Source organism: Rousettus aegyptiacus, unplaced genomic scaffold (assembly GCF_014176215.1).
Source record: "Rousettus aegyptiacus isolate mRouAeg1 unplaced genomic scaffold, mRouAeg1.p scaffold_m13_p_13, whole genome shotgun sequence".
In the NCBI taxonomy this organism is placed as follows: domain Eukaryota; kingdom Metazoa; phylum Chordata; class Mammalia; order Chiroptera; family Pteropodidae; genus Rousettus; species Rousettus aegyptiacus.
Window position 1 is genome coordinate 46,507,233 of NW_023416288.1, and position 15,018 is coordinate 46,522,250.

The window sequence follows — 15,018 nt, forward strand, 5'->3', positions numbered from 1 at the left end:
GAAGGAAGGGGTGTGAGGTCGGGCCTTCTGAGGGGCTCTTAGGGATGAGATCTAGCACTCAACAAGTCTGAGTGAAGGGGTGCCAGAGCTGGGGTACCCCTCTGCGACTTGGGGACCAGGCCACAGGGGTCACCCCACCTTTCTCGCAAGTGCTCCTGCCAGGGGTCTTAGTGTGTCATGGGCTCGGTGCTCACCGGGCCGCCCTGTTCTCCGTAAGCTGGGATTACACACAATCCCGCCTGATCCTCCCCAGCTGTCTGCCTGAGGTGGCCGGAGCGCTCTGGGTGCCCCTGCAGCCGCCAAGGGCAGGGCTTGGGGCCAGCGAAGGGGCGCCGGGGTCCCCCAGAACCCTTTGCCAATGGCTGGGTTTCCCCAGGCTGTCGGCTCAGCCCAGGGGAGCTGATCTGGGAGGCAGGGTCATTAAAAATGCCCAGAATTTCATCATTAACCAGAACATTGGGTTCAGTTAACATGGCTTAGGGAGACTGTAAAATTAAAGTACACAAAAAACAAAGTGTCACTCAGCGACTGCTGCTGGGCTGTCACCGCAGGCTCCCGTGGGTGCGGCAGCTCTCATTGTCTGAGGAGAAGGGGATGAGCAAGGGTTTGGGATTGGCCCCGGGGGCAGGTGGGGCTCTGGTGAGGGGCTGGTTGCTGTGGCAGGGAGGCGGCCAGGCCAGATATCGGATCTCGGGTGGGCAAGGCAGCTGGCAAGGGAAGACAGGCTGCAGCTGGATGAGAGGCGAGCGCGGGGTCGAAGCCATCACCACGAAGGCGAACCAGGAGGGGCTGAGTGAGGTGGCAGAGGAGAGAGGCACACTCAGGACCCCCCAGACAGGGCGGAGAGCCGGACCAGCTGCTGGAGAGGACAGACCTGAGATGTCAGATGCTGCCAAACGGGGGCCCCAGCGTGTGGTCAGGACAGGGGCGCAGGTGGGCCTGGGGCCTCGGGGATCGGAGCCACTGCTCACCTCCCTGAGCCAGCTGCCGGGGCCAGCCGGACACGTGGGGCCCAGTTTCTGCAGAGGCAGACCCTGCCGGGGTCCAGACGCGGGTCCGGCTGTGAGGGGCAGCAGGGCCGGAGGGGCCTTTGAGGGTAGGGGAGCCCGCGCAGGTTGCAGGTTGGCACACACAGGCACGTGGATGCACACGTGCCCACACTCCCCCATCACAAACACACACACGCGCCTGGCCCCCGGTGTCATGGCGCTTGGCCTGGAGCCCACACAGCGCGGCCCAGGGCCCCAGCGCCCGCACCGGCACGCCTGAGCTCACACGCCACGGGCAGCGTCTTCCACCGCTTCCCGTGTGGGCACTGAGAGCGGGAGTGCCCGGTGTGGGCTGCACAGGTGCGGGGAGCGGCAGGTGGGCCGGGGACTGCAGGTGGGCCGAGGGGACTGCCCTCTGCCCGCCCCCCACCCTGGCTGCCCCTCCCTGCCTTGCCTGGAAGGTTGTTGGGTTTTGGCGGGGCCTGGTAAGCAAAGGCCAAGTGGGCGGGGGCCAGGAAAGCTGGTCACAGGGTCACAGTCGCAGAAGGCCAGGGGTGCTGGGGGAGGGGTGGGGTGGGGTGGGGGGCTGGGGCCTCCGGGAGGGTTGTGGCAGGTTCTGTTTGCCCTCTCTGCATTTTCCAGACACTCTGTACTGTGGATGAACTATTTCTATCATTTGGAGATGTTTTATTTAAGACAGACAAGATAGAAGCTTGGGGGACATGTGGAGACCCCATGGCCTTGGGGGGCGTGGTTTGAGCTGGACAGTTGGGGTGCCCCCTGGAGAGGAGAGGCCGGTGGGGCCGCTGGGGTCACCGGCCTCGTCTCCCCGCAGCACGGAAGCAAGACATCATCAAGATCACGGAGCAGCTCATCGAGGCCGTGAACAATGGCGACTTCGAGGCGTACGCGTGAGTCGGCCGGGTGGGTCCTTGGGCAGCCCAGGCGGGCCCTCAGCAGCCCCGTGGGCTGTGGGCCAGCTCGTGGCCATGTAGCCCGCGCCCCGCAAGGGCGGGAGGCAGGGGGGGATGGAAAGGGCTGGACTCACGGGGCCACCCTGGGCGGGTTTGGAGGGCCCCTCACGTGGGTCTGCTCCCAGGAAGATCTGCGACCCGGGCCTGACCTCGTTCGAGCCTGAAGCCCTGGGCAACCTGGTCGAAGGGATGGACTTCCACAGGTTCTACTTTGAGAACTGTGAGTGGGGGGCAGGGCGCGCGGGGCGGGGAGTCGGGGCGCGCTCCCGCCTGGCCCGCCGGGAGGCGCTGCGAGGCCGGGAGCCGCCGCAGGTTCGAGCCCCGCCCCCCGACCCCGCAGTGCTCGCCAAAAACAGCAAGCCCATCCACACGACCATCCTGAACCCGCACGTGCACGTCATCGGGGAGGACGCCGCCTGCATCGCCTACATCCGCCTCACGCAGTACATCGACGGGCAGGGCCGGCCCCGCACCAGCCAGTCCGAGGAGACCCGCGTGTGGCACCGCAGGGACGGCAAGTGGCAGAACGTGCACTTCCACTGCTCGGGCGCGCCAGGGGCGCCGCTGCAGTGACGCCGCCGGTGAGCGCGGGGCGGGGCCGGGGGCGGGGCGGGGGCGGGGGCGGGGCCGGGGCGGGGGCGGGGCGCGGCCCGGGGGGAGGGCGGGGCCGGGGGCGGGGCGGGGCCGGGGGCGGGGCGCGGCCCCAGCCTGCGCCGCGCGGGCCGGGGAGACCTCGCGGGTGGGACGCGGACGGCCGTCGTGGGAGGCTGACCCGCCCGCCTGCGGTTTCAGAGCTGACACTGTGTTTGGAGCCCAGCCGCCCCCGGGCGCACGGCCTGCCTGTCGCATGTTTGTGTCTGCCTCGTTCCTCCCCGGTGCCTGTGTCTGCAGAAAACCAAGACCAGATGTGATTTCTTTTTAAAAACAAGATGACAATGACAACCACAAAAAAATATTTGATGTTGGCTGAAATGGATGAAAAAAAAACTAAAAGGAAAAAGCTGTAAAAATGACTGGCATTTGTGGGGCTTCCAGCCGACTGGCCACGCCCCACCCAGGCTCCACATGTCCGTTCGCCCCTGGCCTCGGGGACAGGGGCAGTGAACTTGTCCACAGGGCCTGTTGTCCCGGAAAGGTGTTTGCCGGATGCCGCCCGCCCCACCACGCGGCTGACTCCACCTGCAAGGCTGGCTGCCAGGAGTGTCAGGTGTCACCTGGGGAGGGGCTGGGGGCTGGCGGCCTGTGTGCAGCCGTCCCCTCCCGCTTCTCTCCCTCCCTCTCCTCCGGGAAGGCATGGGCATGGGCGGCGCCGCCCCGCACCCTGGAGCCCGTCGCGGGCGGCGGCGCAGAGGCAGGCCCTCGCTGGCTCCTGCTCCGGTTCTGCGGAGGGGGCACTGTAGCCCGGCTAGTGACTGCTGAGAAGGCTCCCCAGGTTGCAGCCCCTTGGGGAGGGGACCCTGGGCTGGCCTCCCTCCTGTTCGGGGGCCTTCCCTCTCTTCCGCCCTGCCACAGAAGGCTGTGGGCCCAAGGTCCTGCGCCCTGGGCTCGGTACTGACGCAAGGAGAGGGGCCAGAGGCAGCAGGTGGCTTGGGGCTCCAGGCCACAGGCGGGGTCCAGCCTGTGTCCACTTAAGGCACAGTGCTCGCACTGTCTGGGCCTGGAGCAGGAGCGGGGTGGGGCTGGCAATGCCACAGCCCCTCGGAGGCTGCAGTGTGTGAGGAGACCCCGAGGTGGGGAGGCGGCGTGCTGGGCTCACCTCGTGGTCGGCACTGTGGTGAGGCTCAGGGATGGGCGATGTGCTCGCAGTGGGGGGCGGGCCTGATGGGCCTGGTCAGAGATGTGGGACCCTCCTGCCCCAGTACCTGCCCCCCTCAATTCCCATTTTCAACAAGGATTTTCTTCATCTCCTCTCACAAATCAAGCCAAGGAAGGGGCATGGAGTGGGGAACAGGACACAGGATGCTGATCTCCAAGGGGACTGTCCATCGACAGACACTCAGAGTGGACACTCACTTGCTCATCCACAGCTGCGCTCAAAGCAGCTGTCCCCGCCCATGGACACAGGGTAAACACCTGCCAGGTTCCCTGGGCCTCGGGCAGCGAGCAGCAGGGCTGGCCGTGGCCAGCGTGTGGCCTGGCCACCCGCACCCCGGAGCCCCCCCGCCCCCCCCACCTCTCCCACTGCTGTTGTCTCCACAGAGCTGCCTGTCTGGGTTAATTTGTTTTTTTTTGTTTTTTTTGTTTTTTTTCTGGGGGATAGTTCTTTTGCATGACCCCCCACGAGCAAGCCGCACCGGCTCTTGCAGCTAGATGTCCGTGCGTGGCAGTGGCCGGCGCCTGGCACAGGGTTGCTGCCCACAGTGCTGGCCTGCCTTTTCTCCTTCTTTTTGCTGAGTTTCATTGTCTTTTCTTTCTGAGCCTGTAAGTGTACAAAAAAGTTATTTTGTTCTGTCTCGGAAAACTGCAAATAAAAGGAAAACAGGACAAACCATTTTCAGTGCAGCTGATGCCTTTTGCCAGGACCCCTGCCCACCGCAGGTCTGCCTCTGGATGCTAGTAGGCACACCTGGCAGGTGTTTTCAGGTGTGTGGGCAGGAGGGCAGGCTTGCCAGGCTGCATCTGGTGGACTGAGAGCTGGCTTGGAAAATAGAGCCGGCAGCAATATCTCCCACGTGGCCTCTCAGCTGTCACCAAAGGAGCCTCCCAGCCAGCCTCCCATGAGCACCCTGTGGATCCTAAGGCCATCATTCGTCCTGGCTTGCATGGCTCCCCAGGCAGGGACAGGCACTCTGAGCGGGAGGAGGCCAGGGCCTTCACTCGTCACTCTGAAAGCGCACCTGCTTTGGGTAGCACTCCCTGGGGCTTGGCAGGAGAGGCCGTACACTCGGTCCAGCCAAGTCCCAGAGCTGCCGATTCCCAGTCACAGGGAGAGCAAGGCACTAGGCCAGTCAGGAGCCCAGCTGTGAAGTCTCTGCAGCCCCATGAATGACCAGCTATTGAGGTCCTTTCCTGAACTAAAGCCAACTCCGCAGCCTGCAGACAGTGCGCAGCCCCATGAGCTCAGCTGTGGCTGATAGCCACCTCCCCCTCCTTCCTTGCTAGAAGGTCCAGGGGAAGGGCCCCAGGAGCTGGGAATTTGGGCAGGGCCCCTGAGGAAAGAGCCCGGGGTCAAACAAAGCACAGGAACACCTGGGAATTTCAAAACAGAACTTTATCCAGGTAGGGACTTCTCGAAATGGAGAAGCGAGGCGCCAATTAGTAGAATCTACCAAATGACATCAGAATGGCCTGAGCTCCCTCTCTGCCCCCACCCGCACCCACCCTTGGTGCCTCCCCAGCAGGCCGGCAGGCAGGAGAGTCAGGCACACGGGACCCTCCCTAGGCAGGGCCCCAGCCGTGAGCAGGCTGGGTCTGTGCCTTCGCCTTCGGGGGCGTGGACGGCAACAGGAGACAAGTCCTCCAGCCAGCAGTGTCGACGGAAAGGGCAGCGGCACAGAAACGAGTTGGGCGCGCGGTCCTCAGAAGCCCAGCTTCCTGGAGGGGCAGCGGGACCTGCCCGGTAGGGCCAGAAGCAACATTCTCAGGGAGGGGCCTTGAGGACAGCACCACTCTGGCTGATGCCGCTGCAGCAAGGGGCTCCACGGGGACAGGGCCCAAGGGTACGCCTCGAGCTTGTGTTCTCAGGCAGCACAGTTTGGAACACAGCAATAGGGCCCGGGGGCTGAGAAGGCCCCGCAGGGCCTGAACCCACTGGGTCATCGTCTGGGCTCCCCTGTGGGTCTGTTTCCAGGGCTGGGCTTCCTGCTGCGGGGGAGCTCAGCTATGCTGCTGGTGGGGGCCGGGCAGGGGACTCGCCCAAACCACGTGTGAGTCCTCAGGTCGGCTGGCGCCTCCTCTTGGTGCCCATCACGCTGGCCGCAAGAGAACTCGCTAAGTCACACAGGCCCCAGGTGGTTGCCAGAGAGGCTCACAGCTGAGATCGACGTTCAAGGCGAAGCAGCGAGGCTGCCGAGCGCACCTCTGTGGGACCGTGTGGAAGTCAATCTCTGCAGGAACGGACGCCGTGTCTCAGGATCTGCGACGCCAAGGGACTGTCCTCATGGCCCTGGCCCCGCAACACTGGCTGGCGCCCTTCTCACCCCCACCCCACTGGCCCCGGGAGGCTTTCCCCAGAGAACCAAGTGTGCACCCTGCCCCCAGCCCCATGGGTCGGGACCGCCCTGACTGGAGTGTTCACAGTTGACCCAAAGGAGACCCAGGGCTCCCAACAAAGAGCAGGCCTGGCACAGGGGGGACACAGCCAGCCGGGCCCTTCCAGGATTACAAACGAGCCCTTGGCATCTGCAGGAGTCACTTGAGTTTATGGTTTCATAGGCGTGAAAATACACCTTTGGGGCCTCAAACTTTCTTTTCGAAAACTAGATACATGAATTTGAACAATCCCCAGCCCAGGTCCCTTCCACCAGCCCTCCGCTCCGGAGCGCAAGCCGAGTCTGCCCTCTGAGCACCGTCACCCAGCGGCCCTCTTCTCCCGGAGCTGCAGTCCTGATGGAATGACGGTGACGGTGACGGTGACGCTGCAGTGCAAGGGCCTCTGCTGGCTGCGGTCACATGACTGCACAGCAGGAGTTTTGTTTCCGGGCCTTGAAAAAGACAAAAGAGGAGCTGAGGAGGAGACAGCGGCCCACCTCAGCGCGGTGCACACAGCAGAGGGAGCTCTGGGGACCGGAGCAGGGAGGGGCTGGAACCTTCACGTGCGCCCGCACTACCCTGCGGGGAGGGAGCCGGGCAGACAGGCATGTACAGCAGGCCGGGGACGCCCTCCTGTTGCCCACTGCGTCTCTGTAAGGCCACGCCAGGGAACACGGAGTTCCCACTCAGCCACGGGTCCTGTTCAGATACCCCCGCCCCACCGGCCCCCGCCCTCCAAGGTGAAGGACACAGCACCGAGTCCAGCGCTGTGTCAATGATGGGCAATGACAGTCTCAAGTGTGAAGGAGCCACATGCCAGAGCTGCGAGGGCCCTGAGGAAGGCTGTGCCCAGCGCCCAGCAGACAGCAAGGGCAAGAGCGCGGGGCCAGGCCGAAGCCTCCGCCCGCCTGTGGGGCGGCGGGAGGTCAGGGACAGGCTTCCACCTGCTTTTGCTCCCGCAGAGCCACCAGCCACCGTGGACAAGACAGGCACCCTTGGCCTTGCCGCCCATCTCTGAACATTCCGAGGGAGGCGCGAGTCGTGGGGGGCTGCCAGTGACAGCATGCTGCCCGCGCGCAGGAAGGGGTGCCGGCCCCGCCCGAGCGCACCCACCGTTTTGTAGAAGGCTTTGGAGTGCACCCCCAGCACCTCGGACTTGGACACCAGGTCGTCGATCTTCTCGCCGCGCTCCAGCAAGGACTCCATGGTGTTGTGCTGTGTGAACGACACGGCACGCGCTCGTGGGGCTCACGGCTCCTCGCCGCGGGCGCCCCGCGAGCGCCAGGACAGTGTCCAACTGCGGGCGCAGCAGGACCGGGCCACCCTCCTGGGGAGCCCCGAGGAGGGAGAGCACGTCCCAAACGACCCGCACGGCACAGGCCTGGAGAGCCCCGCGGGGCGGAGCGCGGCTCACCGCCCGGTGGGAGCCATGCACAGCGCCACCGCCGCGGCACCTCTGCGCTCAGGGCCGAGGTGCGCGCCCTCAGAGGATGATGGGGTGCAGGCCTCGGGAGGCTCACTCACAGCCACAAGAGCCTCTGTGGAGTGACTGGCACGAACCCATGAGTGAAAAGGCACAGTGACGGAGGAGCACAAAGTCCCTGCACCCTACAAAGTCCCTGCACCCACACACGACCGAGTCAAAACCCCACCACAAAGGTGAACGGGCTAGGGCACGGGAGACGTGAATGAGCCCGATCACTGACCCCGGCTGGGCGACCAGGACCCACCTGCCCTCCCCAGAGAACAGGGTGGGAAAGGACAGGTGTCCGCCCCTTCTGCGAGGTCCACGGGCTGACTCTGATGCAGCGACAAGAACACACGGGGTGGTTAGGAAGGACAGAAGACGCCTGGAGACGTGCGTCCCTGCCTGCGTTAGCTCCAGCACGGTCTGGAAAGACCGCGAGGGGCCCTGGCGCGCTGTGTACAGCACGCAGGCGCCTGGGTCCTGCCCAAGAAGCACCGGTGGGCACGAAAGCCAGCTACTGCTGGCAGGGGCGTCGCTGTATCTGGGGCAGGGTTTTTTGGGCGCCTTTGCTAGGTTTTACGTCCAGTTGCTTAGGGTCAGTTGACTGCTGAGCACGACTGTTAGTGACGCATTTTTTGAGCAAGGACATAAAGATTGGCTGCACTTGTCAGGGAGACAGGGAACCAGTGGGGATGGAGCAGTGACGTCCAGGAAAGGGGACAGGTTCACAAGAGCACATCAAGGAGTCTGTGATATCCTGGAGCTGAGTCGAACGGTGCTCTAGAACTTTAAGCGGACGGACGAGTGACAGCTCAATGGCTCCTATCTGGACAGATCGGAGGTGGGTGGGAAGCAAGGGGTTCAGTTAGGGGCAGAGGCCACCAGGACCAAACCGGAAGTGAAAACAGAAGCAGTTCATGTGCCAAGTGTACGTCAAGGTTAGAAAAACTGCAGCAGCAGCGATGAACCAGATTCAGACAACAGCGCAGGCTTCCTGGCCTGGGTCAGTACATGGGTGCGTCACACCCCAGGTTGTGAAGAGCCAGGGCAGCCGGGGGCCTCGCCGGTGCCCAGCTTGGTCCCTCATACAACAGTGCTGCTGACAGGGTGCAGGAGGGACAGGCTTGGGGTTGGCTGGCTGTGACGCCTGACGCATGGGGAGAAGTGGCGATCGCCACTTTTGGAAAAGCGCTGTGATCGTGACTACAACGTGTTGGCTGTGTGGACTTCACGACTGGCCAGCCGCTCCGCCCATCGCTGGGGCCTGCTTGCTTACCAGAATGATTTTGGTCTCATCTAGCTCAGCCTGCACTTTACTCATGGGGTCAGCTTCTCGGGGATTCTAGGAAAGAGCCAAGAACAGAAACGACATCAGGATGAAGTGACCACTGGGAAGGAAAGCTTAAACCCGAGCAAGCTGGACACATATCCACAGAGAAGAGACAGCCTGCCAGGGAGGACAGCCACCAGGTCCTCGTGCAGCTCCTGCATTTTTCGCCCTGATATGGATGTACAGCCTGGCAGGAAGTCGCCAGAGCCAGAGTAGTCAAGGACAGTGGCTTTTCTGTTTCCCACAGCTCTGGGCCCCCCGGTCCGCACGCCGGGCCTCAGCAGCCCTACCTGGTAGGCACTGAGGTAGCCATCCAGGGCTGTGTAGTGGATGGTGGCAGGGGAGCCAACAGGCCACTCGATCCTGTCCACCTGCTTGGAGAATTCGTCCAGCACCTGCAAGACAAAGGAGCTCAAAAGGGGCCACCTTGTGCTGGCCGGCGACCAGGGCCCAGGGCAGTGGGCAGTGGCGAGCAGCTAATGGCCAGGGGAGGTCCTGGCTCGGGTCCCTCTATCCCGGGTGTCTGGGAAGTAACCCGAGGGCCAAGACGAGTCTCAGCGGCGAGAGACAAAAGTAGGGGCTGTGAACGGTGGGTCGAGCTTCCATCAGGCTTCACGTGTCCTGGAAAAAGGGCACCAGCCCTCTCACTTTCCAAACAATTCTTCAAAAATGAAAGTGGGCCCTTAGCTTAGGCAGCCAGCAGGCTTCATGGGCTCGTGAGTGTCTCAGTCCTTCCGGGGACGAGATGCAGCCAGCGCTTCGCGGAGCTTGTGCCCAGCACCACACACAGACGCTGAAGAATGGCAAGGGACCCGCGCTGGGGAAGGGGACCACCAGGGCTGCCGGGTGCATCAGGAGGGGCTCCTTGAACAAGAGCCCAGAGCAGGGAGGACTAGCGTGTGCAGGGACGGCCTGACGGACGGGGCCAGGGCAGCGGGGCACAGCTGGGGTCTGACGTGGCTCGGGAGAAAACGGAAGTCGCCGCTGAAGGCAGCAGCACGGAGAGTGGCCGAGCGTGAGAACCACGGCTGAGCCAAGAGCCCCGTCCCGGAGGACAGACGCAGTGACTCTGGCAGATGAGGAGAGTCAAGGTGGCACCGAGGAGCACGAGCCAGGCCACAGGCAGGAAGAGGGCACGAACGAGCGCCACGGAGGAAACCGGGGAGGGGCACCGGACTGTCTCAGTTTCGGGCGGGGAGAGGAGCTGCCAACAGAGGGACCCGGGCGCTGCTTCATCCCTGTTCCTGGGCACTGTCGGCACCCGGCGGGGGCCGGCCCGGCCCGGCCGCACGCTCACCTTCTCCAGCAAGGTGAAAGCCACCCGGGACGGGTACTCGCTGTCAGCAATGACCACTCCTGCAAGGCTGTCGTTGCGCACGTAGACGTGGCACAGATATTCTAAGGAGAGACGTGCAGAGCGGCGTGAGGCTTCAGGTTCCCCCCCCCCCCCTCCCGGATCAGTGAAAGCGTCACAACGCTGGGCTCCTGCCTTTTGGGTCAGTGAAGCCATCCTGAGGAGGTCTGTGGGGCAGCTCAGCCCGAGGGGCACACACGGGGCAGGCATGTGACACGGGTACGCAGGACGAGGCTCAGCCACCGTGCGGCCCGACACTGCGCGGGGACGGAGATGCGGAGACCCAGCATGCAGAGCGGGGTCTGAGGCAACACCGGCATGGCCGCCGGGCTCAGGCGCACCCCAGCCACAGCCTTGAGCTCCAGGTGAGACAGCGGCGACCTGAGCACGTGCCGCGCACTGAGCTTCTGCTCACAAACCAGGGGCCTTGGGCAAGCAGAGCAGACCCCGCGAGACTCCTGCTCAGGGAATCACCTCCCTGGGCCTCAGGTTTCCTTGTCACAGTGGCCCAGCCTGGCCCACTCCGCCTGGAGTGGGCAGAGGACACGGGACTGGACCGTCGAGGAAGGAACGCTGCTGGCTGGGCTCTGCGGCATCGCTTTAGTCACCGAATTACCAAGACATACAGTCTGCACAGGGCTTCTACCGAGTGCTCACAGTCCACGGGACTAATGTTTGTCGCTCAGAAAGGATTCAGAGACAACAGAGTGAACCGTATCCCCCAAGTAAAAGAAAGATGAAGATTGTAGCTAACAGATAAGAACCTTCTCCCCTCTTAAGGTTCTTACCCAGAAAATTCAGATGCTAAAGAACAACAAAAAAATAAAGCAGAGAGGGAGATCATGAGGCTTTGAAACAGAGAAGGGCAGAGATAAACGACCACGGGGGTGAGGAGGAGGAGGATGGGGCCTAAACACTCTCTAGACCGTCAAATGGGGTCGCCGCACAGACCACAGAGGCTGAGACAATGGCGGAGCCTGAGGAAGTGCCCAAGGAATGCAGCTGGGAAGGCAGACTAGAGACCGAGGACAACCAAGAAGTTAAATGATCATGACCGAATGTCCCCGCCGGGCTGTGAGCAGCACAGGGACTCCGCAGAGCACACGCTTCCAATACCACCTGCATCGTAACTGGTGTTTACACGATCACACAGCACCTCCACGCCACACGGCCCAAGGCCAGAGCCACAGGCAGTGGTCCTTGTCTCTCTGCCTGATGAGTTCGCATGCACCTTCCCTGGCCTATCTGCGGAACACGTGACTCTCGAATAAACGCCTAGACATTCTTACAGGAAACCTGAATTATGAAGAAGAAAAATCATGTGTTTTCAGGTTCCTGGTCAAAACCTGGGGAGCACAGACCGCAGTAGCACCTCAACAGGGCCAGCGGGAAACCCCTCCTGAGGCGCCACAGCTCCGCGGAAGGTACTGCCACCCTGAGACTCAGACCCGGTCGTAAGGGAGCCCGAGCTCTGGCGCAATGCTGAGTTGGCGGGCGAGACGCCTGTGGGACAGACTCTCGTGTGCATGGGGAAGGAGGACAGAGAGGGCCGCCGGCAGAGGAGCGGGCCCGCCACCCCTCGCAGGGTGGCAGGTCCCCTTACCTTGTTCTTTGACAGAAGCTCTGCTGCCTTTTGCTGAGCGCTCCACAATCAGTTGACTTGTGAAGGTCATGAATTCCTGGACACTGAGAAACACGACAAATATTACCCACACCCATCACCTTGTCCCCTCTGAGGGCACTAAGGGCACATGGCTGCCTGGTTCCATTCTTTTCCCTCCCAACCTTAGTAACAACTAATGAGCACTCTGTGAATGAACGCAAAGAAAATTACGAACGATCACGACCACTGAAGTCACATCTGTGTGCCACGCAGTTCACCCACACAACCCATGCCAGACCTCCAGGGCAGTTTCTACAGCCACGGTCAAGTTAACATTTTGCCCAGAGTGTGACTTGGGACACAGTGTTGAAGCAGAAGCCAGTTCCTGTTCTCAAGGCCCCAATAACTTCCAAGGAGCAGGACAAATAAAAACTTCACTGAAAAAGCACAAGTGGCAAAAACGGTTTGGCAGACGCAGAGTCAGTCACGGCCGTGGCCACACACCGCACTCTGTAATGTGACATGCGCCACAGGAAGGCTGGGTCATCCGGGCCACGTGTGCTGGGCACACTGGAAGAAATGAAAGACAAGAGCTCGGCCGAGACAAGGAAATGGGAAATGGCTGGTACGAAGGCTTAGAGGGAGGGGGAGATTCCTCATGAGCCGTGTCACATTTCTGCCAATGACAGGCCGCATAGACAGCAGAGGTTCTCTGAGAAGAGCCTCCAAGAAAATCCTGTAAAGTGTTTAGAAGTTACTGCAGACCTCAACAAGGTCCGCTGAAAGCATGAAAACCTGGACCTAACGCCCACAGGTTTTCTTTAAGAGAGAAGTTCACAGGGCAGAATCTGCTCAAAAGCAAATCTACGGGAACAAAAGAGAGACCAAGAAAACCACTACGGACATATTTCTGAAGAGTGACAGCTGGTCGAGGAGCATCCCAGGCAGGTCCATCAGAGGTGTTTCAGAAGAAGGCACTGTTGTCACAGGAGACGACAGCTCCGGGGTGTTACAGCTCCCAGGAACTTTCCCGTGGGACAAAATACCAAGGGGGGAGACTGTGCTCCCGACAGCCATGGCCCTGTGTAGGTCCAGGTTTATGTGTGTGTCTCAATTTTCAGCAAAAAAAAAAATTTAAGAAGAAAAAATTTCAATAGAAATAAACTTATACAATAAGGGTATAAAGAAAATGAGTTTGTACAGCTGTACAGCATGTTCGCATTTTAAGCTGTGTTCTCACAAGAGTCAAAAACTTCAACAAAATTATGTTACTAAAATAAAAAGGTTAGAATAAGCTAACGATTTATTAAAGAAACAAAAATATTTTCTTAAAAATGTTGTGCAGCCGAAACGTCCAGTGTCTATAAGGCCCGCATCAGCGACCGTCAGAGCCACTTGCCTCACTCCCGACTTCCCCAGAGCAACTTCCTGTCCTGCCGCTCCATTCCTGGTGAGCGTCCTATACAGGTGTGAGATCCTTTTATCTTTCCCCATACTCTCACTGAATCTTTTGTTTAGATACATTTAGATACGCAGTTGCCTATGGTAACTGCTGTACAATCAAGTAGCACAGGAGCAATAGGCTGTACCGTAGAGCCTAGGTGTACAGGCGGCTGCCCCATCCAGGTGTATTAAGTACACTCGGTGATGTTTGCACAACGACAAAAATCACCTGACACATTTCTCAGACCGTGTCCCAGATGTTAAGCGACACAGAACTGTAATCTCTCAGAGAAGTCTCAAATAAGAAGTCCTTGCAAAGCAACTCGAGACAGAGCTCAAAGGAGGCCTGCAACTGCACAAAGGAGAGCCGGGAATGCTGGGGGACCATTCGAAGGTTAAGCTTGGGGTTTGGTAATCGTGAGGCAGGACGGATGGAAGTGAGGGGGCTTTACACGAAAAATGAGCTCAGCTAGAACACGTGTTTTAAGGGTCACCCAGAGGAACATCCCTATAGTATCACAGTTGCGTTGGCCTTCAGCAGCGGGTGTAGGCATCTCACACTTGTGAGGTCACAGGCCCACAGAGAATCTCTGAGCAATCGTGGGCGGGGGAAAAGAAAACGAATCAGAGGGAAGTGAGTTGGCACACAGAAAAGCAGCAAAGCACAAGCCTCCTAGAGAAAGCTAAGTATCAAGAATATACTTCAAGACTGACCCCAAGGAGGCAAGAAGTTTCAACGAAATAACAAATTGTTTTAGATCCGGCCAGCAAGCCACTCTCACCAAGAAAAAAAGAGCTCCGCTAAGCAGTGAAAACAGATGGCAGGCAGACCGCCGGGCCTGGAAGCTGGGCGAGCCGCCACCTCGCCCCCCGCCATAGGCTGGAAGCGACTGTGACCCTTCACCTTCTTGCAATTAAAGTGCCCCAGAAACGTTTACAAGCTTGAAGCCCCGCAGGAAACGCCATGCCCCCCTCCGACTCTTCACTGTCGACAGAACCCTTCCGTACCACTAGAGCCATCCGTGAAGAGCGTACGGTTGGGTCTGAGTCCTGGCTGGCTGCGGTATGCTCTCTGGGGCCTCAGTCACTCGGTGCACAAAACGGAGAGCGAGGGTTTGTCACGCTGGGCTGCGGGGCAGCCCGCCGGACCACACGGACGTGGCCCCCAAGCTGCCTGGCTCAGAACCACGGGAGGTACTGGTCTAAAACCAGATTCCTGGCCTCGGTCTACCGGTTCAGGGCGGAGTGTGCATTTTCAAGGGCCCCTTATAATTTCTATGCGACAGCAGCCTAAACGTGCCAGCCGGTCCCGAGCCGCGGCCCCCGCCCGGGCCGCTCACCTGGACCGCTGGAAGAAGCTGAAGGACGACACGTCGTAGGCGGCCTTGAGCAGCACGGCCTTGGGGTCGCCTCTGTAGAGGACGCTGAGGCTGTACAGCTTCATGGCGCCGCGCCGAAGGCGGCCGCCGGGCCCACCGACCGGCTCGCAGGCACCAGCGCGGCCGCCGCCCCTCGAGACTGCCGACGCCGACGGGGCGGAGCCAGCTTCCGCCCCGGCTCGCGACCCACTTCCGGTTCCGGGCGGGGCCGCGCGCGAGGCCGGCGCGCGCGCTCGCGGCCGGAAGCACGCCCCGGGGGCGGGGCGTCGCGCGGGCGGGGCGTCACG

The 15,018-nt window shown here is 61.1% G+C and overlaps 2 protein-coding genes across 6 annotated transcripts in view; one reads left to right on the forward strand and one right to left on the reverse strand.

Annotated features, from left to right (window-relative positions):
- The window catches only part of CAMK2B (calcium/calmodulin dependent protein kinase II beta), a 49,781-nt gene extending 45,358 nt beyond the window's left edge, over positions 1-4,423 (forward strand). Inside the window, exons 18-21 of one of the 4 annotated variants that reach the window (XM_016147857.2) lie at positions 1,825-1,900; positions 2,089-2,183; positions 2,304-2,544; positions 2,756-4,421. In XM_016147857.2, coding sequence (XP_016003343.1) covers positions 1,825-1,900; positions 2,089-2,183; positions 2,304-2,536 — 404 coding nt within the window. In that variant the 3' untranslated portion in view covers positions 2,537-2,544; positions 2,756-4,421. Of the gene's footprint in view, positions 1-1,824; positions 1,901-2,088; positions 2,184-2,303; positions 2,545-2,755 lie in introns of all 4 variants that reach the window. The other 3 variants (XM_036230568.1, XM_016147859.2, XM_016147858.2) reach the window with 3 other exon arrangements.
- Positions 4,424-5,156: 733 nt separating this feature from the next.
- YKT6 (YKT6 v-SNARE homolog) lies at positions 5,157-14,882 on the reverse strand. 2 transcript variants are annotated; one of them, XM_016147860.2, is made up of 7 exons: positions 14,693-14,882; positions 11,910-11,992; positions 10,250-10,350; positions 9,243-9,347; positions 8,899-8,964; positions 7,268-7,369; positions 5,157-6,606 (listed from the first exon to the last, which is right to left on the reverse strand). In XM_016147860.2, exons 1-7 carry the CDS (start codon positions 14,794-14,796, stop codon positions 6,571-6,573), a joined length of 597 nt encoding a protein of 198 aa, XP_016003346.1. In that variant the 5' UTR covers positions 14,797-14,882; the 3' UTR covers positions 5,157-6,570. The 2 variants fall into 2 exon arrangements, with proteins under 2 accessions (XP_016003346.1, XP_016003347.1); XM_016147861.2 differs by lacking the exon at positions 14,693-14,882 and adding an exon at positions 14,361-14,630.
- Between the last annotated feature and the right edge of the window lie 136 nt (positions 14,883-15,018).

Bases quoted from the DNA above. Each gene is read 5' to 3' on its own strand.
- YKT6 (XM_016147860.2), bottom strand. From the start codon at position 14,796: ATGAAGCTGTACAGCCTCAGCGTCCTCTACAGAGGCGACCCCAAGGCC. The intron at 9,348-10,249 runs GTGAGCGTGCGG...TTTGTCTTGCAG, and splicing joins CTTTCACCTTGCTGGAGAAG to GTGCTGGACGAATTCTCCAA. The intron at 6,607-7,267 runs GTGGGTGCGCTC...GTCTTTTTCAAG, and splicing joins CCAAAGCCTTCTACAAAACG to GCCCGGAAACAAAACTCCTG.